The sequence below is a fragment of the Pyrus communis genome, chromosome 11 (genome assembly GCF_041283825.1).
Source record: "Pyrus communis isolate YQ-2024b chromosome 11, ASM4128382v1, whole genome shotgun sequence".
NCBI classification, from domain to species: domain Eukaryota; kingdom Viridiplantae; phylum Streptophyta; class Magnoliopsida; order Rosales; family Rosaceae; genus Pyrus; species Pyrus communis.
Window position 1 is genome coordinate 9,252,503 of NC_142575.1, and position 24,966 is coordinate 9,277,468.

General features: G+C 37.0%; 4 protein-coding genes and 1 pseudogene across 20 annotated transcripts; 2 read left to right on the forward strand and 3 right to left on the reverse strand.

Moving 5' to 3' along the window:
• The first annotated feature begins 1,939 nt into the window (after positions 1–1,939).
• On the forward strand, positions 1,940–8,020 carry LOC137741935 (histidine biosynthesis bifunctional protein hisIE, chloroplastic). Of its 14 annotated transcripts, none has more exons than XM_088679250.1 (12): positions 1,941–2,080; positions 2,413–2,475; positions 2,719–2,776; positions 2,874–2,906; positions 3,635–3,713; positions 4,564–4,612; positions 4,707–4,780; positions 4,876–5,063; positions 5,854–6,099; positions 6,173–6,268; positions 6,361–6,512; positions 6,742–7,167. In XM_088679250.1, exons 8-12 carry the CDS (start codon positions 4,890–4,892, stop codon positions 6,944–6,946), a joined length of 873 nt encoding a protein of 290 aa, XP_088535376.1. In that variant the 5' UTR covers positions 1,941–2,080; positions 2,413–2,475; positions 2,719–2,776; positions 2,874–2,906; positions 3,635–3,713; positions 4,564–4,612; positions 4,707–4,780; positions 4,876–4,889; the 3' UTR covers positions 6,947–7,167. The 14 variants fall into 14 exon arrangements, with proteins under 14 accessions (XP_088535371.1, XP_088535373.1, XP_068337736.2 ...); XM_088679251.1 differs by having other exon boundaries at positions 2,719–2,737; XM_088679245.1 differs by lacking the exons at positions 2,413–2,475; positions 3,635–3,713 and adding an exon at positions 7,664–8,020 and having other exon boundaries at positions 1,940–2,080; positions 6,742–6,969.
• Positions 8,021–9,622: 1,602 nt separating this feature from the next.
• On the reverse strand, positions 9,623–11,550 carry LOC148692864 (F-box/kelch-repeat protein At3g06240-like). Its single transcript, XM_088680245.1, has 3 exons — positions 11,418–11,550; positions 10,684–10,903; positions 9,623–10,604 (listed from the first exon to the last, which is right to left on the reverse strand). The coding sequence occupies exons 1-3, from the start codon at positions 11,510–11,512 to the stop codon at positions 9,777–9,779; spliced, it is 1,143 nt and encodes a 380-aa protein (XP_088536371.1). The 5' UTR covers positions 11,513–11,550; the 3' UTR covers positions 9,623–9,776.
• LOC137741938 (biogenesis of lysosome-related organelles complex 1 subunit 1-like) lies at positions 11,520–12,339 on the reverse strand (annotated as a pseudogene). The gene is made up of 3 exons (XR_015953646.1): positions 12,196–12,339; positions 11,872–12,089; positions 11,520–11,658 (listed from the first exon to the last, which is right to left on the reverse strand). The product of XR_015953646.1 is annotated as a biogenesis of lysosome-related organelles complex 1 subunit 1-like (transcript).
• A 56-nt stretch (positions 12,340–12,395) lies between these two features.
• Positions 12,396–14,852, reverse strand: LOC137741934 (pentatricopeptide repeat-containing protein At2g27800, mitochondrial-like). 3 transcript variants are annotated; one of them, XM_088680407.1, is made up of 5 exons: positions 14,740–14,852; positions 14,296–14,382; positions 13,500–13,571; positions 13,035–13,377; positions 12,396–12,533 (listed from the first exon to the last, which is right to left on the reverse strand). In XM_088680407.1, exons 4-5 carry the CDS (start codon positions 13,340–13,342, stop codon positions 12,530–12,532), a joined length of 312 nt encoding a protein of 103 aa, XP_088536533.1. In that variant the 5' UTR covers positions 13,343–13,377; positions 13,500–13,571; positions 14,296–14,382; positions 14,740–14,852; the 3' UTR covers positions 12,396–12,529. The 3 variants fall into 3 exon arrangements, with proteins under 3 accessions (XP_088536533.1, XP_088536532.1, XP_068337733.2); XM_088680406.1 differs by having other exon boundaries at positions 13,035–14,382; XM_068481632.2 differs by lacking the exon at positions 12,396–12,533 and having other exon boundaries at positions 13,031–14,382.
• A 1,985-nt stretch (positions 14,853–16,837) lies between these two features.
• LOC137742332 (elongation factor 1-alpha) lies at positions 16,838–19,760 on the forward strand. Its single transcript, XM_068482173.2, has 3 exons — positions 16,838–17,069; positions 17,887–18,369; positions 18,567–19,760. The coding sequence occupies exons 2-3, from the start codon at positions 17,908–17,910 to the stop codon at positions 19,446–19,448; spliced, it is 1,344 nt and encodes a 447-aa protein (XP_068338274.1). The 5' UTR covers positions 16,838–17,069; positions 17,887–17,907; the 3' UTR covers positions 19,449–19,760.
• Positions 19,761–24,966: the final 5,206 nt, after the last annotated feature.

A 24,966-nucleotide genomic window follows, 5' to 3' on the forward strand; every position in this document is an offset into this window, starting at 1 on the left:
ATTTTCGGAAAAAAAAACGAAAAACACAAGAAACCCACATGCAGCTTCTTCAAAACCCACGAACGCAAATGAAAACTTTCAACACAAACCCACAGATCCAATCACAAATATTCATCCATAACCAAAACCCAGATCATCGATTCACTTCAATAAATCGGATAACATGCAAACCGAGAAGATTTCAAGAATTTTGAAGCCATAAAAGTTGAAGCAGAAATGCTAACCTTAAGTAATCGAGGAGTGAAAGATGGTAGGGGGTTCTCTCTCGCCGCAGACTTTGTAATCAGGAGCGAGATGGAGGAGAGGAAGATGATAGTGAGGAGCTCGGGGATTTAAAGGGGGAGCGAGTGCTGCGTCAGTTTCGTTAGGGTTTCTTTCTGAGCCGTTGGATTTTGGGGATTTGATCTAACGGTTGTAACGTTTACTTAGCACTGCGGCTGGCTTGTGAGTCTGGTGATGCCCTAATTTTTACACATGATGTTGCCACTTCGCTCTTTCGCATTTTCTTTCTCAGTAAATGACCATCTTGTCCTTTCCTTTCATTATGTTTATTTACATCTCTCGTATCGTATTTCGTATTTCCTGCTTATTAAGTTCTTGCATAATGGTATAGGGTTTGAATTCTGTTAGTGACTAATCAAATATTTAATCTAACAAAATATATAGTTTGACAAAAAAAAATTAAAGATCAAATAAAAAGAAAAGCAAAAGTTTTAACTCGAAAACCCACTCACTAGAAGTCAACAAAGATGTGCCAATAACCATGAAATATGAAATACAAGAGAATTTTTAGTGTGCTCAAAACACAATGGTACATCATGTGTCACTATACAAATAGTGAGATGCTTTTGTTAAAAAATTAACAACTTAAAAAATAAAAAATTTCACCACTTATATAATGACACGTGATGTCTATCTCTGTTCCTAACACACTGAAGAATTTCTGCATAAAATACCAAATGCCATAACGAGATCAAGTCGGTAGAAAAGAAACCTTGCCTAGCTTGACCATAAAACGCCATCCAAGAAGTGTCATCCGCTTAACATCCTTCTTGCACCAAATCTCTCTCAAATCACTTGGTTGGAATATGAAGACTTACAGAATTCTTTTTTGTGACAGCAGCTATAAAAATGAAATTTGTCATTTCCATTAAAGATGGTCTAAAATATCAAACTCATACGTAATGAAAAAACCAGACTAATTATGGGTAGAATTGGCACTAAGATGTCAACATTTGGGATTTGGTGTGGAGATCAATTTTCTGGGTAGTTATTTCAATTCAAAACATATTTGGACCAAAAGTTGGGTTTAGGCCAATCTAGTGGATCCCGTAACAAACCGCACGTGCCACTTTTTATTTTTTCTTTTGCACACATGCCTCCTTTGTGATATATAACGTTTTGTATTGTCGTAAAACAAGGAAAGGATCCTCTCAGATCATTTCTACCAAATTCACCAAATTCATCAATTCGGGCTCTTGAAATTTGATCAACCGATTAAAAATAGGAGCTCCTTTAAAAGTTGTAATAACTTTAACCATTGGATCAAATTTCAAAGGTTCGAATTGGTGGAAGAGATTCGGAAAAATCCTTTCCGTAAAACGGCACCACTTGAGCAACAACAGCAAACGTTCAGCAATATTTAGCAAACAAAGGTTAGCAGCTAATAGGGGTGGGCAAACGGGTATAAGAACCATGTGTCGGGACGGGTAATCAAGGTTCGGGACGGGTACGGGTACTGGCCCGTTCTTAATTTTTGAAAAGAGAAACGTGGCTGGGCAGGGCGGGATGGGGCTTTGAAATTTTAGGAGCAGGGCGGTTCCAGAAGTATAGAAACGGGTACCCGGACCGGCCCGTTTGTAATTGCAATGGACGGACAAGATTGAAAAGGAACCTACCAGCAAATCTGAACCGTTAGTTTTACCCTAGGACCTAGGTCTCCCGAGCTCGACTCTGTCACTGGAGTCCTCGAACTCGACTCGATTCTCTCTGGCCGTCTCGCCTCGTCGTCTCCTCCACCACCCCGGGCTCGACTCTGTTGATTATGACCTCGTCGTCACCAATGCCCAGACCAATGAAGGTTGGTTCTGATTTAGTTATTACCTTCTGAACATGTTGAAATTAATCACAGATATGGGTACTAACAGGTTGTATGAGAGTGAGTGTGTCTGATTGAGTGGTAAAATCGTCGACCACCACATTATCTCTGGTGAATTGAGTCAATCTGAGTGGGGACAGCTTGTGTGAGGTTGAAATCTGGGTTCTTTAGGAATGGTTAATCTGACTAGAACTTCCTGGGAATTGTGGGTTGTGATGTGGAGATTCAAATTTTGGTAGCTTTTATCCTTGCTCTCATGGATTATATCATTACAATATTTTATGGTCTTTACGAGCTATGTTTTGTAATTTCAGAGTATCTTGATGAAGCGATGTTGATTCCCAAAAATACGTCAGTTGTATTGTTACTGATTCAGAGTACTATCTCAGATCCTTTAACTTGTCGTCTTTAGTTTAGTTGCAAAATCCATAATCAATTTAGAGTTGGCATTATTACTCTGATCTTGTGTTTAATGAATCTGTGACATGGGTAGTCCCTGTTTTGCATCTTCGTTGGAGTTATTGCCATGTGCTTGGATAGGATGATTGTGTTTCTTGTGACCCCTAGGGCAGATTTCAAGGGTTGGTTAAGTTAGGCTATTTTTATTTCTTTTGTTGTAGGCGAAAGGTGGAAGATAAGGTGGAGTACACTGAACCAGAAAGGACTAGTCTTCCCACTGTATTCATTTAACCATTCATAGCCACTATTGATTTTGGTCTGATAAATGTAGATGGTCAAGAGTAACTCATAAATTTTTATCGTTTCTCTCTCGCAGCTGTCTGGAAAAGAGTGGCGCCAGATTCTTGAGGTTGGTTTCTATAAATTTCATCATTTTATAGCCTTAAGAACTTATATTCTGGACTGATTTGTCTTGAAACCACACTTGCTGCTTAAATTCATTATCCTCATCTTGTGCATGACATCATTTATACATTGCACGAGATCAAATAATCACCGACTGGTTGGTTGGCAACCGGAATGTTAATGCTTAGAACTTATTTGGTGGATTTCCTGTTCTGTGTCTAATTTGAGTCTATTGTTAGCTGCTGTTCCTTTTCCTCAGGGTTGAGCCTATTTTTAAGCTGCTCTTCCTTTTTCCCTCTGCTTCTCGCATTCCTGTTTAGGCATTATTTATTTTCTATAGGAACTGGAAGATCCTGTGACCCTATAGTTCTGTTGACCAATGTCAGAACGCATTCATAATGTAATAAAACATATGCAGCCCTATATTTTAGTAGTCTTGTGTTATGATTCTGTGGTCTGTTCTGTTTGTAGTTAGGTTAACTTAGTTAATTGAAGATCAGCTGCTATGTAGTTAGATTAACTTAGTCTGGCATCGTAATGCTTCTTCTAGGGTGCTGTAAAACTGTAAAATCTGTAAAAATTAAGTGTTTATTATTTCCCAAAAAAAAAAAAAAAGGGGACCCGTGTACCCGGGCCAAGTTAGGTCTGGTTCCTGTTTTAAAATCTGTTGTACCCGCCCCGGACTGACCCATTTTTTTTAAACTCCTGTCCGGTCCGTTCCTTCAAAATTAGGCCTCCCCGGCCCGTGCCCAGCCCTGGCAGCAACCAAGTACGCCTCCCTTTTTACTCTAGTTCTGTTCAGATTCTTGAGGTATGAATACATGTTACTAAAATGGATTCCGTTCCTAGTTTTTTTCCTTTTTCACATTCACCCATTATTGCTGGTTTTGAATTTACTAAAAAAGCTCTGCAAATTCATGGGTTGTGAAGAATTCATTGGTACCCGATAAAAAATCATGGGTTTTGGAAGAAAAAATTGATTAATGCTGTTGCTTTGGATTTGGAGTAATTAAGTGGTGTAAAGTTTGGAGCTTTGAAGTAATATATGCCTGGGTTTTAAATTTGCAGTAGAAACTTGATGGGAATTTTGTAAAAATGTGTTCAAATATGCTTATAAATTTTAGGGAGGTAGCTACTGATGTTGTTGTGAGCACATTTTGCAAGAAGGTTTGAACTTTTGGAGTAGATTTGAACCGGTTTAATCGAAACCCCCTTCATAGGACTATAGGAGGTTTGGTTCTGCATTGTTATGGAACAAAAGAACTTACATTGATGTGCTGAATATTCTTATTGGGTGATTATGGAATATACATAGCTAGAGTGGGATCCATATCTATACGTTATCGATCATTGATTTGTCGTTCATATTATTGGTTCCCGAAAGATTGATTATGTGGCTGTTGATATGGATCCCACTCCAACTACAGTCGATATGGGTGATTAGAATATGAAATCATATAATTTTCTATCTTTGCATCACCCCAACATGAATCCTTTGTGGAACTGTATTCGTTTCATGTGAATCAAGATCTGACAAGATGAATACTAAGTTAAACCAATGCTCGATTTCCCCTTTTTTTTAATGTACAACACAGAATTAAGTTAGCTTCTGAGGAGAGGACCCTATAAAGAATTATTATAAACTTCTCTTTTTTATTTAGGGAATCATAAGAATCAGAAAGGGACTGGTTGGAGAAGTTCTCTGCTATGGTATTCTCTCTCTCTCTCTCTCTCTCTCTCTCTCACACACACACACACATATTTCTATCATAACTCTCATGATTTATCTATTGTATTATTGCAGATACAATTTCCGTTGTCTTAATTCCTCTCAAGATTTTAATTTTCGCGGACTCATGCATATTTCTTCAATCCTAGGTATCATTGTGGATGCGTTTGTAATTGATATTATTTTCTTATTTCCATTGTTCCTTTTTGGTGACAAATGGCTTCATCTTGTATTTATGTCTCAGGAAAGTTGATGTGAATGGCGATTCCACATTTGCATTTTCTGCAATCTGTGAGAGTTTCTTCCCCTTGCCGCGTTTCCGTTTCTAACCGGTATCACTATGGTAGAAGCAATTTCAGTAGAAAGAGCAGTTCTCTTGTTTATGCTTCCTCCACCAGCAACTTTGACAGGGACCTCCATCTGCAATCAAAGGTACCTATTTCACTAACTTAATGTTGATTGTCATTCTTTACTAGAAATATTTCTAATCGAGATGTTGAATAGAGAAATTACAGAAGGATTCTTCATTGTTTGAATATGTTTTGATAAACCCATCAGCATTTACAGAAATCAGTACTGAATAGAACTGCAACACCCCTTCTTTAGCTGCTTCTGATGATAAAGATAGCCTTGTTATATCTTCTTTTTGAATTACACTGCTTCATTTTGTTCTTGTGACTTAGCATGAATCATCCTTCAGAATGAGTGGTAATACTGCTTAACCAAGCCCTAAATTTTTACTTAACCCATGTTCTTCGGAAATGCAACTCTACCATACAGGGCACTACATGATTCAGTAAAAAGAAAAATTGTGTTTCGTCTTCTTAATTTTTCTATATTTATGGAGTTCCTATCATTCACTATTCATAATAGGTGTTTACTAAGAATTATACAGAAGGAAATTTGACGTAGTTTGTCATTTCCTGATATTTGATTTGAGCCCCATCTGGACTCTAGAGAGCAACCCCCTTTCCTTGAATGTACAAAACATATACCTACAAGTAGTGCCAATAGATGACATGTATTCATCTTCACTTAGTTTCGTAAATGTGCTAAACTTGTTACGAATCACTCTCATATTGTGACAAAGACTGTAGTGCCAATAGATGTAATGTATGCATCTTCACTTAGTTTATTTTGGATGTCGTCTTTTTCCTCTTCCCATTTTCAGGATAGAAAATGTAAATGGAGGAGATTATAACATCCACCAATAATATTTCAGGTTGAAACAGTGTTAGACAGTGTAAAATGGGATGAGAAAGGTTTGGCGGTTGCCATAGCTCAAAATGTTGACACAGGAGCCATCTTGATGCAAGGCTTTGCTAACAGGGAAGCAGTGGCCACGACAGTTTCCTCACGGAAGGCTACATTCTACAGTCGGTCACGATCAACATTGTGGACAAAGGGAGAGACCTCCAATAATTTCATTAATGTTCAAGAAATCTTCCTTGATTGTGACCGAGACTCCGTATGTCATTGGCTAGTTTAGTTGGAACCCATTTTCTAATCCTCAACTACTTTAACTCAGACCTTTTTCTCAGATAATATACCTTGGGAAGCCTGATGGACCTACTTGCCACACAGGCTCAGAGACGTGCTATTACACCCCAGTGCTTGATTTGTTGGAACGCCGACAGGTTTTCAACATTTAATCAATTATAGTAACCTACATATTTTTATCAAGCATCAAATTACTTGTTTTGTAAGTGATTCAGATGATTTGTGACAGGAGGAAGAACATAAATTGGCATTGACCACCTTGTACTCATTAGAATCGACAATTGCCAAGCGAAAAGAAGAATTAGAAGTTCCACAGGGTGGAAAGCCCTCGTGGACTCGGCGTCTACTATCTGATGAGAAGTTGTTGTGCTCAAAAATCAGGTAAGATGTTCAAAATGTCGTAGGGTTTCAGACTTTAGTCAGAATGATATAAATTTGCTTTGTATCTTAACTTCTCATGAAGTAATATGCTTGTTAATATCGGATGCAGGCTTTTGGGTGGTTCTAGTTATGATTTTATCCTCATTGTCGAAGACTATATTACAAAATGAGCTATCTTCTGTATTTTCACTTGTAAGCCTCTGTTCATGGTTTTTCTTTCTCATCCCAGGGAAGAGGCGGATGAGCTATGCCGAACACTAGAGGAGAACGAAGACAGGCTGCGTGCTGCCTCAGAGATGGCAGATGTACTTTATCATGGCATGGCTTTGCTGGCCTGTAAAGGCGTGAAAATGGAAGAGGTTTTGGAAATTCTTCGGCGTAGATTTTCTCAGTCGGGTATCGAGGAAAAGAGAAATCGCAAGTCACAAGCGTAGACATAGGCAGCTTAGCTTGTCAGGTTTAATGATATGCTTTGATCAAATTTTCCTGTTCTTCTTAATCGTTTTATTCACCAGGTACTGTGGTCTCAATTGCTAAAAGGCGTATTTATGAACGTTTATTTGCAGCTAATTTGATTAGTGTGTGTTTTAAACTGATTTCGTTGTCAGTGTCAATTGTTTGGATTCGAAATTATCAACGTATATCCGGTTGATCAGTAGTCTTGTTACTTAGGTACTCCTTAATTATGTTTATGGAGAAAATCCTAATTAATTGAGAGGGAAAAGAGTACAAGGAACGTACAATTATGGCTAGTTTGGGCTTGCTGTATTTTTTTTTTTTTTTCCAAACTTGCTTTTGCTATGTTGTAAGAATAAGCCGTTGTGAAAAGATTTTAAAAAAAAAAAAAAAACAAATGTTGGATATACTATATGGTAAAAGTGCTTTTAGCAAGAAAAAATGGGGTTAGGATTGTCAGTATAAAAGTTTCATTAATTGATGCTATTCAACTGCCTCTAATGAAAAAAAAAACGTTTTTTTTATTAGAAGAATGTGTAGAGGTGTTTATGCTTTCTATTAGTTCGGACCCATCATTTTGATTTTTATATGAATATAGATCTATTTTTCTTTCTAAATAGATCTATATATTCTTTCGCCCAGCTAACCAGCAAGCTCTAACCCGCCCATCTATCTTTTGATTAACCATTGCCCAGGAGGTTCTCCGCACTTTCAGAAGAACCAAAGGTTGAAGAGGATTCATGGCTTGGAAGCCTCTACGCTTTCTTCCTTTGCTAAAGCTACCGGAAAGCAGGAACCTGCAGGCATTCACAAGCCCATTACTTTCCAAGCCTTCTTGTTTTTGACCCTAGTGGAACTCAGCCTTTCTTCAAAAGTCTCATTCTACACTTTTCAAGTGTAATTTTCTTACTAATTATATAAGGTTTAGAGTGTAAAATGATATTTTTAGAGTGCTAATAACAATTCCCTTTAAATAAATAAAAAATTTAATGATAGAAATAAATAGCAAAAACGATTTACGCTGCCGGGATTCGAACCCGGTTGTTTTGAAACAATGCTCAAACCAATTTTTTGTGCTACAGCGGAATTTTAGATGCTAGTAGAGCAATTAAAAAAATATTTAAACGTAAGAGACTCGTTGCAATTCGTGGCCAAATTTCAAGGAAGAGGATCCTCTCCTGAGCTCAGGATGGGGATGCTCTTTATCAGCCTATCTGGGCCGTTCAAACTTAATTCAACGGTTGCAATTATTATAACTTTTAGAGGGTCCTCTGTTTGGAGCCGTTGGATTAAATTTGAACGGTCCAGATGGACTGGTTAGAAGGTTCCACATCCTGAGCTCAAGAGAGGATCCTCTTCCAAATTTGAATCCCTTCATCTTTATATATAAACCCAAGGGCCCGATGAACAATATTTTTTGGTGGCACAAGCTTCACCAAAAATAATTGGACAAAAATACCCCTCAAACAAAAAACTTTAAAAGCAACTTAAAATAATGCATCAAATGTGGCAGGGGTATTTTCATTAATTAAACAGTGTTTTTTTAATAATTAATTTTTATGTAGATTTTTATTTTTTTTTAATAATTAGTACCTCACAATAGGCTAGTAATAATATGATTCAATCAGTTTTTCATCAAATATTATTATTTTTCTATATTTAAACACGTCTAAAACATCTTAAGAGGCTTGTAATGCCGGTTATAAAAAAAATCTTTCGCACGCTGATAATAATGTCATTAAATTAGTTGTTAAATGATTTTTTTTTTTTTTTTTGTAACAAAAGATATTATCTACACTAAGGAAAGGGGATGGGCTTAGCCTCACAATGGGCTAGCAATAATGTGATTCAATGAGTTGTTTAATAAATATTATTTTCTATATTCTTAATATAAATTCAATAGGAACCGATTTTATTATGTGGATTCAGCTGCTTTAATTGGTTTATGAGAGGTTTCTTCTAGCATAATCTAAGATTATTCATTTACTTCAAATATTTGACCTTCTTTTTGTCAATTTACGCATATAAATACATTTTAAACGTGTAAGTCGCGTGCATGAAAGCTAATAGCATATTAAGTGAGTCGCCAACTAAGATTGACCGATGGGTGGCCATAATTTTAATTACGTGGGTTTAGGAGAACATAGCCATATATCTACGTGTCAAAATATCACAATCATCTCCGAATTCTTATTTTTAATATATGCTTTTTTATACTATAGTTCAACTGGCTGTAATTATAATTTAGATTCCAACCGCTTAAGGTTATGTAATATTCTATATATTGTAAACATTATACACAAACAATCAAAGAATAATATTTCTATATGGTATCGGCCTAACTAGGTCCTAGGGTTTGTCCCAATCCTTTTCGGTCTAGGTTTTTCTCTCTTCCTTTTGTCTCCTCTTTCATCACGTCTTCCTCTTCTTATACTTCTCTACCCGACCCCAATACCATCCAATTTGTCAAACCTACCGAATCCAATTACCTTCACTTTTCAATTGGAATGAATTTATAAAGTAATGATCTTTCAGTAATGATCTAAAACATACGTTCATTGAGATATATTGTGGAGCGGATCCAAATAAATGGTTAACGTCACAAACTGATCAGTGCTTGAGTGTGTAATAGTAGTAAAGACCAGCAAAAGAAAAAAATTAAAAATATATATATATATATATATAAATCTAAACTTGGAAATTAATAGCTATTAGAACCCTTTGTTCAATGTTGACTATAGCATATTCAAAAGAAAACCAAAACCATGAAAAGAAAAAGGAAACAAAAGCAAAACAAATGATCTTTCTTTACACTTCAATCTTCAAATTACTTCTCTGACGTTGTTTGAGTGAAACAAGGCTCTCCAAGCACGTAAAAACACGACCAACTTTGCCGATTCCACGAATGTTGATTAACTGTTCTCCGCACACCATCAAATCATGAGACTCTGTCCAGAAACCAAAATGTTTTAACATCGAATACGGGATGGAAACCCTCATTTTAGTCCAAGACTCCCTCACTCCATATTCCGTCATGACCCAAAACTCGTTATATGTTCCACCACGAGGATAAGAATGCTGCGTTATGCATAACCAATGTCTGAAGACTCCCAATTTCATCTTCCTCTTAATACTTTCAACAGAATCGCATTCAAGTGGGAGTGGAATTTCTCGAACCCTCTCCTCCCCCGTTAGAGTGAGGGAAACAATCACTTGCGACTGATCTTCGAGTCTTTCCCCAAACCAATGGAGATCTCCATTCAGCATAATCCCTTGTTGACTAGTAATGTACGGAAACAGTCCCTCAATCTTTCTCCAAGAATCGGTTTCCAGCGTATAAACACTAAACACAACACCTTCATCGAAATCATCGATGAAGGGGTTGGTTAAGCGATCGTGTTTATTGTAGATTCCCACAACCACCTTGTGTTCATAAGTGGAACGATCAAATCCAACCCCATATACCTTGACTGAATTCCGATAATTCTGGCAATTTCTTGGTTTCCTTGGTGGAGGGGTCAACCAAATATAACCTTGAGTCACACAACATGCATAACAAGTCGTTGCAGGAACACAACAAGGAAACGAAAATACCCGACACTTCGCTACAAACATACTCGTGCTCGATGGCTGATACTAAATTCTGATCATCGGTATCATTATGATCGAGAAACTCGTCGAGGTGCATGGAGTGAGTCCATTATGTGCCACATCAGTAACTATGACGCTTCGTCTTTGGCAGAGGAAACGGTCTGTCTTTGATTGCCTTGTTGAAGTGCATTGTGCTGAATTTGGGGTCTGCGATTGGAGAACGCCATGGCTTTGAGACGCACTCAAAGCGGCATAAGGACTTAACCGGCAACCATGAAAGAATCTCGCGTACGATCTCGGACGGAAGGTTGTTAGGGTTTTCCCTCAGCTGGTGTTTCATTCTCCTGTAGAGAGAGAACTAAATTATTACGGTTTTCACTGCAAAAGATAATTAACTGACTTTTCCAGCAACTTAAATATTAGGGGTAGTTTGCTATGTTGGTATTGAACAAGGAATCCAGCAGGGTTAAGGGTCCCTAATCCCTATCAAAGGTCCTATCAAAGGTAACTTAGGAGTCTGTTTAAATAATTCACTAGAAGGATTCTAGAACTAATTTCCGAAAAACAAAATAACAACAAATCCTTATCCACTAAGTGGGGTCGACTGTAATTTCCGAAATACTAAATATAAATTTTCAAAAAAATTAATCAAGGTCAAGAGATGGGAAAAGAATTAATGAAAAAATCCGCAATTATTTACCCAACTTCTGCCCCCTCCCCTCAGAACAAAATTCTTTCCGCATGTGGGCTCTTCAAATCTCTTTCCCTCAATTAGAATGCATCTAGTTCGAAGTACAACTTTTTCGGTATGCTAATCCAGTCACTACATAATTAAACAAGTAAAATCACATGAGATACGTGTATTTACCGGGCCTCCGATTAACAGCTAGAGGAATCACGAACATGTGAGATTCAACAAGACGACAGCCGACAAAATAGTCATAAGCGCTCATCCACAATGTCTGTAAAGCAAATCTGGACAACTTTCTGTGACCTGTGACCTGCGAGATCAAGCTTGGTGAATATTGTGGATGGCTGCATTGATGCTTTGTGAATCAAATTCCACTATCTTCATCCATTTCTCAAAGTCTCCGATTTCCTACGACACAAACCCACAAAAGAGTAGGAACTATTAGCACATTCAACTCTCAAGAACTTCAGAATTTTTGGCACAGCTATTGCCAAAAAGAAAATGTTAAAAAGCTATGTCATGGACAGGAGCATGACGCATGCCCGTGTGGCTTTGGTTGCGACTATAGTTCACATTTCTCAAAAGCTAATTATTATTTTGTTCCTTAGAAGTTATATGAACCTTAATGGCAGTGTTGATAGAGCACATGACTGAGAGCCATTGATCAGTCCGTTTGCCGAATTGGGAAATGGTGGCAGTCCATGCTCGAATTTCAAGATCGATCCGTTTCTCATTTACAAACAACTCTTTCACCCCACGTTCACTGCTTCCACCAGAAGCTCTGCCACACTCACAGCCCTTCTTAGTGGCATCATTCTTCGCCTTCTCTGCCACAATCACTCGCATTATTCTTAACTATTTATTTAGTAATTAATTCATTCAAACAGTTGAGAATTCTGGCAACATAAAGAAATAAATCATAGATCGAATGTCGGGGGGACTGACCAGTGAGTCTCTGGATTCTGAGGGAGGCATGGTGGTGCTCTTGTATCAATTGAGCAAAGAATCTTCTAGTTCTCTGGGCTTTGTCTTGGACGAGCACGATGCCATGGGAGCATGTTCAAAGGGAAGAGATGCTGGTGAATACATGCTCAGCAGAAAGTTCTCGGAGAGTGAGCTGTGCTGATTTCTTAACAGCACTGTTTGAGGTGGGCTAAAATGTTATTGTTTCCTGAAACGATTTTCGACCAAATGGCAACATTTTGTGTGATCATCAAACACAATGTATTGATACACCGGCTTAACTTCAACAATAAGATGGGTAACTTGTAAAACGTGTTTATCTGCAACAACAAAAGGAAACACTGGATCAGATTCTATTCACATCGAAAGATGCTAACTAATAGCTTTCCTTCAAGATAAGAAATTAAGAATACTTCTCAGTTAAAAAGGTAGAGACTCAACCAGTTCCAACAGGTACACTTAATTGATATAAAAAAAGCTTCATCCAAAAATTTGTTACAAAGATTGTGTATTATATATTCAACTTGGCTACAAGTGACTGATACTGACAGTTATAACTTCTAATCACAATGAAATGAATATGCGGAAAACAGATATATACAAAAGATTTAAAAATTAGTCGAATTGTGTCTTCATATCCACTTTGGCCGATGCACGCATCAACAACCAACGCAGAAGAATTTAACCACACCAACTGCCATCACTTATAGGCTGGCTCTAATTTAGACAGCCCAGACTAAAATACTGGAAGTCCGGTAAATTTGTTCTAGATAATATCAAAGTAAACGGGAAATGTGCTTGCAGGTGATCAATGACACTACCTGAATTGAGCATCAGCATTTGGATCTCCATAGTCATCTTCAAGCACATATAGAAGCTTCCTGTAGGCATGCCCATTCAGAAGGTCTTTCTCTTCGAATTCCTTCAACAACTTCATAGCCTCGCCAACCCTTCCTTGTCTGCAGATTTCATCAAGTATTGTCTTATAAGTAATGAATTCAGCTGATCTTCGATTCTCAATCATCTCCCACAGATACTTCAGTGCTTCCTCAACCTCTCCATGAAGAGCCAAAGCATTCACAAGTGAGTTGTACGATTTACTACTCGGCATAAACCCTTTGCTCTTCATTTCATTGCACAGCTGCTTAGCATTATTTGTTCGGCCTTGACAACATAACCCATGGATGAGATAATCGTAGGAAAATGAGTTTGGTGTGCATTTATAGACCACACCCATCTGATGGAATATTCTAAGTGCATCATTGAGATGAAGGGATAGTACGTACCCCTTAATCATAGAATTCAAAGAGTAAATATCAGGCTCAATCCCATCATCCACCATTTGCCGAAACAGACACCTGCTTGTCTCCATATACATGTGATTTATGTAAGAATTAGATCCCCTACTCAAAAAGGCTGTAAAAAGAATATTGTACGTCCTGATTGAAGGCCTACACTCCATGTTTCTGCTATTCCTCATGTGTTTAAATATATTGACAGCTCTAGTCAACTTCCGAGCTTCCGTGAAAAAATAGATAATGGAATTGTAAAGCGCCTCAGAACCAATGTAAGAAATAGCAAGCACTTGGTTGACAACATCATCCATTTCTTGATACATTTTAGCTATGCCAAGTTTCTTTATCGTAATGTGATAAGTAGAAACATCATGTCTGAACCGTGGCTGTTGTGATGCCCAATTGAACAACTCTAAACACACAAAAGGATTGTCTTGCTGAGTTATAACATTGCAAAGTTCTTCAGGTGTAAATCTAGGCAACAACTGGGATAAGGCCCTTTGAAACTGGACTTCATCAAGAGTTGATCTATTGGATTCCGATCTTTTACGTTCTCTCCTTCTAAACGATCGTGATGGGGGCTTGGTCGAGTAAAAATTATACAGCAAAAACCGCTCATATATACCAAAATATCCATTTGAAGCGATTTTGGGAACTGGGTCAATTTGGGTTTGAATCAAATAGTGTATAGGCCTCAATGTGCTAGTGATGGAATTCAAACTATATGAAAGAACATCCTTTCTAAAGCAATATCTACGAACAGAAATCATATTACTGAATGATTTACCGTAAGATCGAAGCACCAAGCTTCGTAATACTGCACTTCTTAATTTGGTTGTGCCCCCTTACGCATTATGAACTTCTAGCCTGAAAACTGAAATCACAAGAAAACAAATCATCAAAGCTCAATCAGACAATTACTTTTAAAGATAGAAAACATATAAAACGAAAAAAAAAAATCATGGCCCTTCATCATCAAACATAAATTTTTTGAAAAAAAAAAAAAAAAAAAACATGAAATGATTACAAAACCTGATTTAAATTAGACCTTTCTATATGATTATACAAAATAAAGCTAACCCAGAATCCAAAATCCACATATTACAAAATTCTCCAGCATTACTCTGAAAACTGACAGAAACACCACACGGGGGTACCGAAACCGATACGAAATAACAAACGCTTAGCTTTAAAAAATTAAAATAAAAAATAATGAAAAATGCTTGAATACCTAGCCAACACAGAAGCATTGAACGCAACAGTTTGCAGAAGAAAGAGAAACAAAATACAGATTACTCGGCAACCAAACAGGTCTTAAGGAAATGAAAAGAAGTTGGGAAGAAGATTACCTGGATGGGAAAAAGCTCGAACTGTGACCTTCTGCACTGGTTAGAATAAAACTCACCGTTCTAAGGACTCAGATCCTCTGGATTCCCTTCTATCCGGAGCCTCCGAACACATTAATCCTAGCCGTTGAAGTAGATCGCACGGCTAGGATAACTGTAGTTCTTTTACATCTGTCAAAGTTGTCTCTTCTCCAAAAGCCAATTGAACTTTAATACTTGTTTTTTCTTTTTCAATGTGACCAGTACACGGGATGGTACATTACGTGTCATTGTACAAATGGTGGGATATATGTGCTAAACAGTTAATGACTTAAAAAATGAAATTTCCCACCACTTCTATTAAAACACGTAGTATACCACTTATGTTCCCGTCACAATTAAAATTTTCTCTTTTAATTAGCAGCCAAAGCCAAAGCCAAACCCTATTTTAGTACTTGTTGTAAGTCGGAATCGATAGGGGAACCAGTACAGAAGGAAAGGAGGGAGAATAGATGAGAATTTGCAACTCAAAATTGAAGGAAATTGAACCACATACACAAACTCAGGTAGTTGACTGAACGGTGTTGTGAGATTTGGGAGAAAAAACTCATCGGAATAAAGATGTATGTACTAGAACCTTTTTGTCCGAGAAATAAGTAAATCAATTAAATTAATTCTTGACTGCATGATTTGAATCCAACGGCCAAAATGACCGCAAGATCCGAAGACACAAATCTGTAAAGGATCTGAATCTCCGTTGCTGGACATTTTAATTTGCACAATCGGGAGATTGACCTTGAAAGTTTTGTGTCACTAACAATTTGCCCCCATGATCTTTTTGGTGGGTGGGGGTGGGGATTTTAGCCCATTTTTGTGTCACTAACAAAAAATTAATAAGCGTGTAAAAAATAAAAATTGGCGTGTAAATGTCACTTTCTTTTTTGTATCTCAAACTCCTTATAAGGTGAGCTATACATGCATCTATCTAATTCCACATTCGCGATGGATCTAAATTTTTGTTGCAAGCCCAATAACATTTTGGGAAGTAAGGACCCAATACTTCTGGCCCAGTCCATAAACTCGCTACAACGTCATACAATTGTATTTGGGTGTACTATCCACACAACTCTTTTTACTTTGTGCACACCCTCTTAATTTGTGATCATCGGATTGACTGAATTAAAAATATCAAATGACATAAATTAAGAAGAGCGTGTGAGAAGTAAAAAGATGAGTCCTTTTTTTATTTGTTTTCTTCTTTATCAAATCATTTCTTATGTAATACAATAATGACAGTCCTATATAAAAAGAAATTTATTTTAACTAAAAATATATAATGGTATTACAATCACACTAAAATGTTATCCCAAAAGTGTATCACTTAAACCTCAAATCGTTACGATTATCTATTTCTTTTGAGGGTCAGAAAGACTCACAAAAACATTTCAACTTTCCTTGTACATAAGTCTAGTTTCTCACGAGAAGTAAAAAGATAAGTACTTCTTTTTATTTGTTTTCTTCTTTATTAAATCATTTCTTATGTAATACAATAATGACAGTCCTATATAAACAGAAAATTATTATAACTAAAAATATATAACGGTATTACAATCGCACTAAAATGTTATCCCAAAAGTATATAGCATAAACCTCAAATACTTACAATTATTCATTCTTTTTGCAGACCTAATTCAAAAAAGCATTTCAGCTTCTTCTTGTACACAAATTTAACTTCCATGCCAATAACGCATTTCGAACTTGAGACCCCACACGATTTTTTTAAGTGATTGAAGGAAGCCTCGCAGTCCTTACTATTGGATCGCTGACTCGTGGATAATCATAATTGTATTCAGGGAGGTTATGATCATCTGTAATTATTTATTAAAATACTTATATTGCAGGATGCCGTCAGCGGAAAAAGGCAATTTATTTATTAAAATATTAATATTGAAGGATGTCGTTTGCGGAAAAGGCGTGAATTACCGAAATTTTTTTGAACATGCCAGGGCAGCACATTATGTAAGTTCAAGCAAACACTCACAACCGTCAGATCAAATCCTCACTCATCCAAAGGCGGAGAGTAAAACCCTAGCCCTACAGAAGCCCCATTTCCCCCTATTTAAAATTCACGAGGCTCTCACATTTTCTATCCTCTGCTGTTCTCGCTCTTCACACTCTGAAAGTCGTCGGGAGAAAGCTCCTGAATCTTCCTGTCGCTCTTGTCTGTTTCTTCCAGGTTTGCTCAGATCTTTGTCTCTTTGTCGCAGATTTTAATATATTTAATTAAATTCTGTGCGATTCTATTTGTTCGATTTAATTTTGATTCCTTTTAGATGTTAATTTCCTGCAAGTTTTTGAAAAATTTTGAAATTTTTATGGGTTTTTTTTTTTTTTGTTCGTTCACTGATGAATTGATGAACTGGGTTGTAGTTTTTGTTTGATATTTGTGATCAGATCTTGATTTCTGTGTGAATTGCATGTGGGTTTTATATCTGACACTGTTAGAGGAATTTATTTATTTATTTTCATTTGATTTGGGTTTTGGATTCTGGGTCTGTTTCGTCTGTTCGGATAGTTACAGGAAAGTATTATTTATTTTTATTTTTTTACGTTAATAAAAAAGAAAATATATGGTTTAATGTTTGTTTATTTGCTGATTGGATACAATCACGCATGTGTTACTTTAAGATTTTAATAATCTTGATTTTGTTTTAATATTGTTTTTTTGTTTATTAATTTATTTGTTAATAATCTTGGTTAATTTGTGGAATTTCTGAAACTTTATTTTTCCTCTTCGTATTTTGTTAAATTGCAGAAGAAATTGTTTATCTGTTGTCAGCAGTGTTGATTTTTCAGACCTGTAAAGATATGCAGATATGATCGCTAGGAACATCTGAAGGACTCTGTATTTTGATAATCTTTGCATCGATTTAGTTGTATCTTTCATGCAATATGTTGTTGTTTGGCGACGAGAGTGATCATAATCTGATGATGTTGTAATTCATCAAAGCTAAGTGACTGATTGACTTTCGGTTATCTGTTTGAATTTTCAGTTCTCTTGCTGATTATCCATCATGGGTAAAGAGAAGTTCCACATCAACATTGTGGTCATTGGCCATGTCGACTCTGGGAAGTCGACCACCACTGGTCACTTGATCTACAAGCTTGGTGGTATTGACAAGCGTGTTATTGAGAGGTTCGAGAAGGAGGCTGCTGAGATGAACAAGAGGTCATTCAAGTATGCCTGGGTGTTGGACAAGCTTAAGGCTGAGCGTGAACGTGGTATTACCATTGACATTGCCCTGTGGAAGTTCGAGACCACCAAGTACTACTGCACTGTCATTGATGCTCCTGGACATCGTGACTTTATCAAGAACATGATTACTGGAACCTCACAGGCTGACTGTGCCATTCTCATCATTGACTCTACCACTGGAGGTTTTGAAGCCGGTATTTCCAAGGATGGTCAGACCCGTGAGCATGCTTTGCTTGCTTTCACTCTTGGTGTCAGGCAAATGATTTGCTGCTGCAACAAGGTGAGCCTTATATATCTTGTGTCAAATGTGTTTCAAATCTTAAATGGTATTGGTTTTCGATGTTTTTTTTTATTGCAGTTATGTATTGAATTTTGTATGGCGATGATATTTTAATGCGTATTGGGTGTCGGCTATTAATGCTGTGATTTCACAGGCAGTTTTAACTCATGACTCACAATGGCGATTATTGTGTACAGATGGATGCCACCACTCCCAAGTACTCAAGGGCAAGGTATGATGAAATTGTGAAGGAAGTTTCGTCCTATCTCAAGAAGGTTGGCTACAACCCAGACAAGATTCCCTTTGTCCCCATTTCTGGGTTCGAGGGTGACAACATGATTGAGAGGTCCACCAACCTTGACTGGTACAAGGGTCCCACCCTTCTCGAGGCTCTTGACCAGATCCACGAGCCCAAGAGGCCCTCAGACAAGCCCCTCCGGCTTCCACTTCAGGATGTGTACAAGATTGGTGGTATCGGTACCGTCCCCGTTGGACGTGTTGAGACTGGTGTCATTAAGCCTGGTATGGTGGTGACTTTTGGCCCAACTGGTCTGACTACTGAGGTCAAGTCTGTTGAGATGCACCATGAAGCTATGCAGGAGGCCCTTCCAGGTGATAATGTTGGATTCAACGTTAAGAATGTTGCTGTCAAGGATCTCAAGCGTGGGTATGTTGCTTCCAACTCCAAGGATGATCCCGCAAAGGAGGCTGCCAACTTTACCGCTCAGGTCATCATTATGAACCACCCCGGCCAGATTGGACAGGGATATGCTCCAGTTCTCGACTGTCACACCTCCCACATTGCTGTCAAGTTTGCTGAGCTCGTTACAAAGATCGACAGGCGATCTGGCAAGGAGCTTGAGAAGGAGCCCAAGTTTTTGAAGAATGGTGATGCTGGATTTGTGAAGATGATTCCCACCAAACCCATGGTTGTTGAGACCTTCTCTGAGTATCCACCGCTCGGACGTTTTGCTGTGAGGGACATGCGCCAGACTGTTGCAGTTGGTGTCATCAAGAGCGTTGAGAAGAAGGATCCAACTGGAGCTAAGATCACCAAGGCCGCAGCTAAGAAGAAGTGAACCGCACTGGTTCAACAGATTTCCGTAGGCGAAATCTTCTATCATCTTAATAATAATATTAGCCGTAAAAACTTCTCTATTAGTATTTCTATGGATTGCTGGTTGCGTAATTTGGTGTCGGTGTCGTCGTTAGGTATTCATTCGCAGGACTGGGTGCTTGACCGGCGGTGGCGCTGCTGTGTTTTCCTTTTATGTCCTCTGTTGAGAGTCAAGGTGCTCTGGGTTCTACCCGGAGCGGCTAAAAGCTTTTGCGACTTGGTTCTTGCTACTCTCGCTATAAAAACATAGTTTCTATTAAATATCTTTTAATTACTTCGCATGTTCGCTTCTTCCAGTTGTTTTTTTGTTTTTTTTTTTGTGCCTTTTTTTATATGAATTTGAATCAGCTTGTGTAATTATATGATCTCTGACTCCCGAACTTCAAAATCTCCGGCAAGCTCTGGCTGCGGTGGATGTGGTCGGTCTACGATGTTTTTATGTGGAAATGTTATAGAATGTTTTTGTTCATTTTTTAAGAGCAATTTACATAGAATGGGTTTATCGCTGTAGTGATGGCTTGGTCAAAACACAACTATATATTATTGGATCGAACTTATTCATGCAACTCATTCTCTTATAGGGGGATTCGATTTGAATTTAATCCTCTCACATCAACAAAATCAATTAGCAATTAAGCCACAAACCCAGATATTCGAACTGTCACCGTAGATGTCAACGAAGGTAACGATACCCAGAAGCAGAGGTCGCGATGCCCACTTGGTTCCTATCAACTATCTTTGGTTCTCTATTCGTATATGCTTGGTGTGGATTGACCGATCTGCTACCTTTGGATCTCTGTTTGTATCTACTTCGGGGTGATCGGAGGTCGTGATGCACCGACGCCCATGGCAGGATAGGTTGGAGAAAAGGAGAGCGTGATTTTTCTTTGGCATGAGTCCGACTAATAATACCAAAGGAGAGCGTGATTTTTCTTTGGCATGAGTTCGACTAATAATACCAAGGTTTTAGAAGGGATAGTTAAGCGGGTGGGAGGGGTATTAAATTGGCGGGATCAGATTAAATAATTTAGTGTTTATTTAATACGGGACTTATCAAACATGTGTTTCATATTATTAGTATTATACGATAGTCTTATACGACGTGTCAAACGAGACCTCAGGGATCAAGGAACATTTCTATTAGGTTTCAGGTCTAGAAAATATAAAAAAAAATTTGACAGGACTAATTGGCATTTGGGTATCCCTACCGCATATTAAATTGTAATGGATAAATCCGTTGTTGAAGGAAGAAATGAAAAGTCGTGTCAAACAATTTCGAAAGGATAGAAGTACCTATTTTCTTACTAATAGTCACCATCAGATGATTGCGATCTAAGAACCACCGTTTTAAATTAGGATTGGGATCACCTCCGGATCCCCTCTTGAGCAAACTGAGTAAAACATCACAACCTTCCATTTTCATCCTTTTGCATGATAATTTTTCACTATTTAAATTTATTTCTGGCCACAAGATAAAAAATGGAAGGATAGGATGTTTTGCTCAGTTTGCTCAGTAAAGGGGATCCGGAGGTGATCCCGGTTTTTTAAATTAATACTATGGTAAGGAAAAACCATCCCAAACTATATCCGTCATCCTCACACTTAATTGGCGGCAATTTTGGTCCACAATCATGCATGCGAGTACAGAAAACACTTCCTTATCCTCCATGGTATATGTGTCTCTGTTCACATTTAATTATGTGAGAAGAGGAGAGAAACAGACACTGCAACAACGCGGATAGGATTAAGGAAGGTTTTTTTTTTTTTCTAAATTTTTTTGTTTACGCATTAATCCTTACAAAAGGAGACAAATCTCACAAAGTAATGGCTCGTCTATGAACATGAACTTGAATAGTATATATCTGCAAGCCAATCTCTTCATACTGTCAGTTTTCGACATTCTTTTCTTTTAGTTTCAACTGCTATATCAAGTTTGTAATTGTTATAACACTTATGTTGTCGTTATATCAAATCTATATTATGATATTTTTTAGGATTTCAATCAAACGTAAATTAACATGATATGGATTTGAGATTTCAATCTGATATTTTTCTTATGAACCCAATACACTCGTTAGCTCAACTTAAAAACTGGATATGGAGTTGGTTACCAATAATGCATGAAAAATGCAACATCGAATCCTGTCACCTTACTTCAAATGGAATCTTAGGCTGCCTCACTTGCTTTCTGTACTGCATAAGGCCCATAAGGGCATAAGTGAAGTCAAGGGATTTCCTTCTTCTAACTAGTGGCTGAGAGTAAGCAAGCTACATGCATTCAATAGATTTGTGGTTGAGTCAATAACATACTCTGGGTCGGGAATCTTTGCTCTTCTCTTTTGCATTTCCGTTGTTTGGGCCAAAATGATCATTGAGATTTGCATAGTTCCTCACTTCGGTCCCTGAGATTTGAAATCGATAGAAGTGGTCCTTGAGTTTATCCATCATCAATCATTTTGATCTTTTTGTAAAAATTTTCTATTAACTAAGGACAAAAATAACAAAAATAACCTCAATTTGATAAATAATCTCATAATACTATTTTATCTAAAAAACTTTTTAAAATAGACGAAGGAAGTGAAAAAGTTGACGGTAGGACTAATGGTGGGGGCGGAAGTGGTCCAGCTGGAGGACCACACAAACTAAAATACGAGTTAAAAGATTAAACCGTAACTCGTACAGGTATAAATTCAAGTACCATTACTTCATGTCTTCCACATGTTGATTGTCCCAAGTCCCAACACCCCCAAGAAACTAATCATCAAGTTGCTCAACCCCACCCCACCCCCAAAAACAAAAACAAAAAAAAAAAAGGAAAAGAAAAAACTCTTGGTCCTTCAATTTTATTCTGTCCAAAGTTGTTTCTTAAATTTTGGAAAGTCGCTATAAAATTTGATAGAATAGCACGCAAGTATTTTAGAACGACCTTTCAGTAAATCACCTGTTTTTCCAGTCTAACGTAAATACGCTGCCACCCAACTCATTGACCCTTTTTGTCGTGGAGTAAGCATTTATGTTGCAAAACAGACATATCCACCAAATTCAAATAGGTCGATTTAGTTTGGAACTATTTCTTTATTCAACACTAAACTATCTAAACCCGTCAACGAGAGTTGATTGAATTGATAAGGATCATTCTTTTCGCTAGACCAATATCTAAGTTCGAGTTCAACCGAAAATCTATCCTATTGAGCGATTTGTAAAAATCAAAAAATTGCTAAGACCCAGTGTCCCCTCACCCTAAACTTTTAGTAACAAAAAAACTAACTGAACAAATTAAACTAATTTTTCACTTTAAAAAACAATTGGTTGCAAGGGACAAGACTGAATTATATGATTTACATATTGTTTTTTACACATGTCTCCATTTGACGAGTCATTTCACTGATATACTAGTTTACGAAACGCGGTATTAACTTGATTTTTATCCGTGTAGAAAATGTTCTTGCTAACACATCTGACACTGTGATCTGTTCGAACAAAAAATCAACTAAATTGAATTGTGTTCATGATTAAATCTATCAACTTTTATAGCTAACACCACAATTATCCTCTCTTTTAACATATTTTTTGAAAGTTAAAAGCCTAACTTCAATAAAAGGACCAAAATAGGCAACCACTAAAAATAATGCAACTATTTTGTAATCAATTTATTATTTGGACCAACCCTTTGCTTTTCTTCTAGGACACATGAAATTAATGCTTTAGGAGCTTGAATTCAGGCCTGGTTTGGTACTGAGGTGATTCTGAAAAAAACTGGTATCAAAAAAAGCTGGGAGCTGTTTTTGTGTTTGGTAAACATTCAGCTTCAGCTTTTTTTCACAATTTTTGGTGAAAAAAAGCCAAAAACAAGAAGTTGCAAAACCCAGCTTTGAAAAACTGGTTTTTTTTTCACATCTGTTTTACATAAAAGTATACCAAACACTATAATACTGCTTTTTTTTCTTTTCAAAAGCACTTTTACAAAAAAGTTTACCAAACACTCTGCTGCTTTATTTCACAGCTGCTTATTCTCACAGCACAACAGAAGCAGTTTTTTTTCAAAGCACATCAATACCAAACCAGCCCTCAAGCGTACTCCAACTCCACCCCTAAGCTATCATATAACAAGAAATTTGATTTTATGCAATCCATTCTCAATCCATAATCATATGAGCTTGAATCTTTTAACCGTGAAACTTGTTCGTATCGGCTTCATAACTAATTTCAAAAGGACCTTTGATCGGTTCTATATATATATATATATCAATATAATTCTTGGATATAGCACTTGGATTACTAGATTTCGTATATTTTAATCCATTGATTCTCGTCTTAAAAAATAATCGAATCCATGCTAATAATTGTAACTAGTACCAGAGCATTTGTGGTTTCTATGCTCACGTCAAGAGTTGGACTCCCGTCATCCTCCTTTTGCTTAGCCAAGCTTTAAACCTCACATGAATGAAAATCGAAAACAAAAGGAAAAGAGGAAATATAGTTCTACCCATAGAAAAGGATAAGAGAACTAAAATTTACAATTGGTTGAAAATCTGATGCCTTGAGAGAAACGGACTCTAAGGAAGTATGTGGGACATCCATTGTCCTATAATCTCCTGTCTGAGTTTTTCAATGATTTGCAGACAAACTAACAAATGGTTGAAAAGCTGATGCCTTGAGAGAAGGGGACTCTAAGGAAGTATGAGGGACATCCATTGTCATATAATCTTCCTCTCTAAGTTTTCAATGATTTGCAGACAAATGATCGAGATTTTACTTTTAGTTCTTGCATAAAGAAGGAGTAATTAAATCAAATACATGATTTCGGATGCAGATTAGATTCACTTTTACTAGCTTGAGAAATGATAAACAAACACTGTTTTTAGTTTTTTACTCACCCTTGCTCAATCTTGTATGTTGTTCTATTTGATTTATTCAATCCGACGACAAAAATAAAAGGTTTTATAGCCAAAATGATTTCTTAAATTGGCATAACTCTTCGCTTTGGTCCATGTGATTTAAAATTGATATAACTGAAGCCTGTGTCTTTCCACCGTTGATTACTTTGGACATTTTATGACAAATTTTCGTTAAATAAGGAGAAAATAACAAAAATACCCTTAATTTTGTCATATCATTCGGCCCATTGTTCGTTAAATTTTTGGGTATTTTTGTCATCTTAGTTCTTAATTATTAGAGATTTTTCACGAAATAATCAAAATAATTGATAATAAACAAACTCAGAGATCACTTCTATTAATTTTAAATCTCATAGAATATTTGAATAAAAACCAGAATAGAAAGAAGCATACGAAAAGTCCAAAAAAGGTGTAAAAATCACCTCGTTATAAACTTTTCTTTTTATGGTCAACGTAAGAATTTGAAGTTGGATCAAATTCAAAACATGGATGGATGAATGAATGGATGGATACATTGCTCATGCTCATGTGATGAGTGTTCTTTGCTTTGTTTAATGGTCAAGATGATCGTTCTTTGTTTGA

Excerpts from the sequence above, each read along its gene's own strand:
- LOC137741935 (XM_088679245.1), top strand. The coding sequence starts at position 4,890 with ATGGCGATTCCACATTTGCATTTTCTGCAATCTGTGAGAGTTTCTTCC. Across the intron at positions 5,064-5,853 it reads ACCTCCATCTGCAATCAAAG|GTTGAAACAGTGTTAGACAG; the intron begins GTACCTATTTCA and ends ATAATATTTCAG. Across the intron at positions 6,269-6,360 it reads ATTTGTTGGAACGCCGACAG|GAGGAAGAACATAAATTGGC; the intron begins GTTTTCAACATT and ends GATTTGTGACAG.
- LOC148692864 (XM_088680245.1), bottom strand. The coding sequence starts at position 11,512 with ATGAGCGCTTATGACTATTTTGTCGGCTGTCGTCTTGTTGAATCTCAC. Across the intron at positions 10,904-11,417 it reads CGGAGGCCCGGTAAATACAC|GAGAATGAAACACCAGCTGA; the intron begins GTATCTCATGTG and ends CTCTCTCTACAG. Across the intron at positions 10,605-10,683 it reads AGACGAAGCGTCATAGTTAC|TATCAGCCATCGAGCACGAG; the intron begins TGATGTGGCACA and ends ATCAGAATTTAG.
- LOC137741934 (XM_088680406.1), bottom strand. The coding sequence starts at position 14,278 with ATGATTTCTGTTCGTAGATATTGCTTTAGAAAGGATGTTCTTTCATAT.
- LOC137742332 (XM_068482173.2), top strand. The coding sequence starts at position 17,908 with ATGGGTAAAGAGAAGTTCCACATCAACATTGTGGTCATTGGCCATGTC. Across the intron at positions 18,370-18,566 it reads TGATTTGCTGCTGCAACAAG|ATGGATGCCACCACTCCCAA; the intron begins GTGAGCCTTATA and ends TATTGTGTACAG.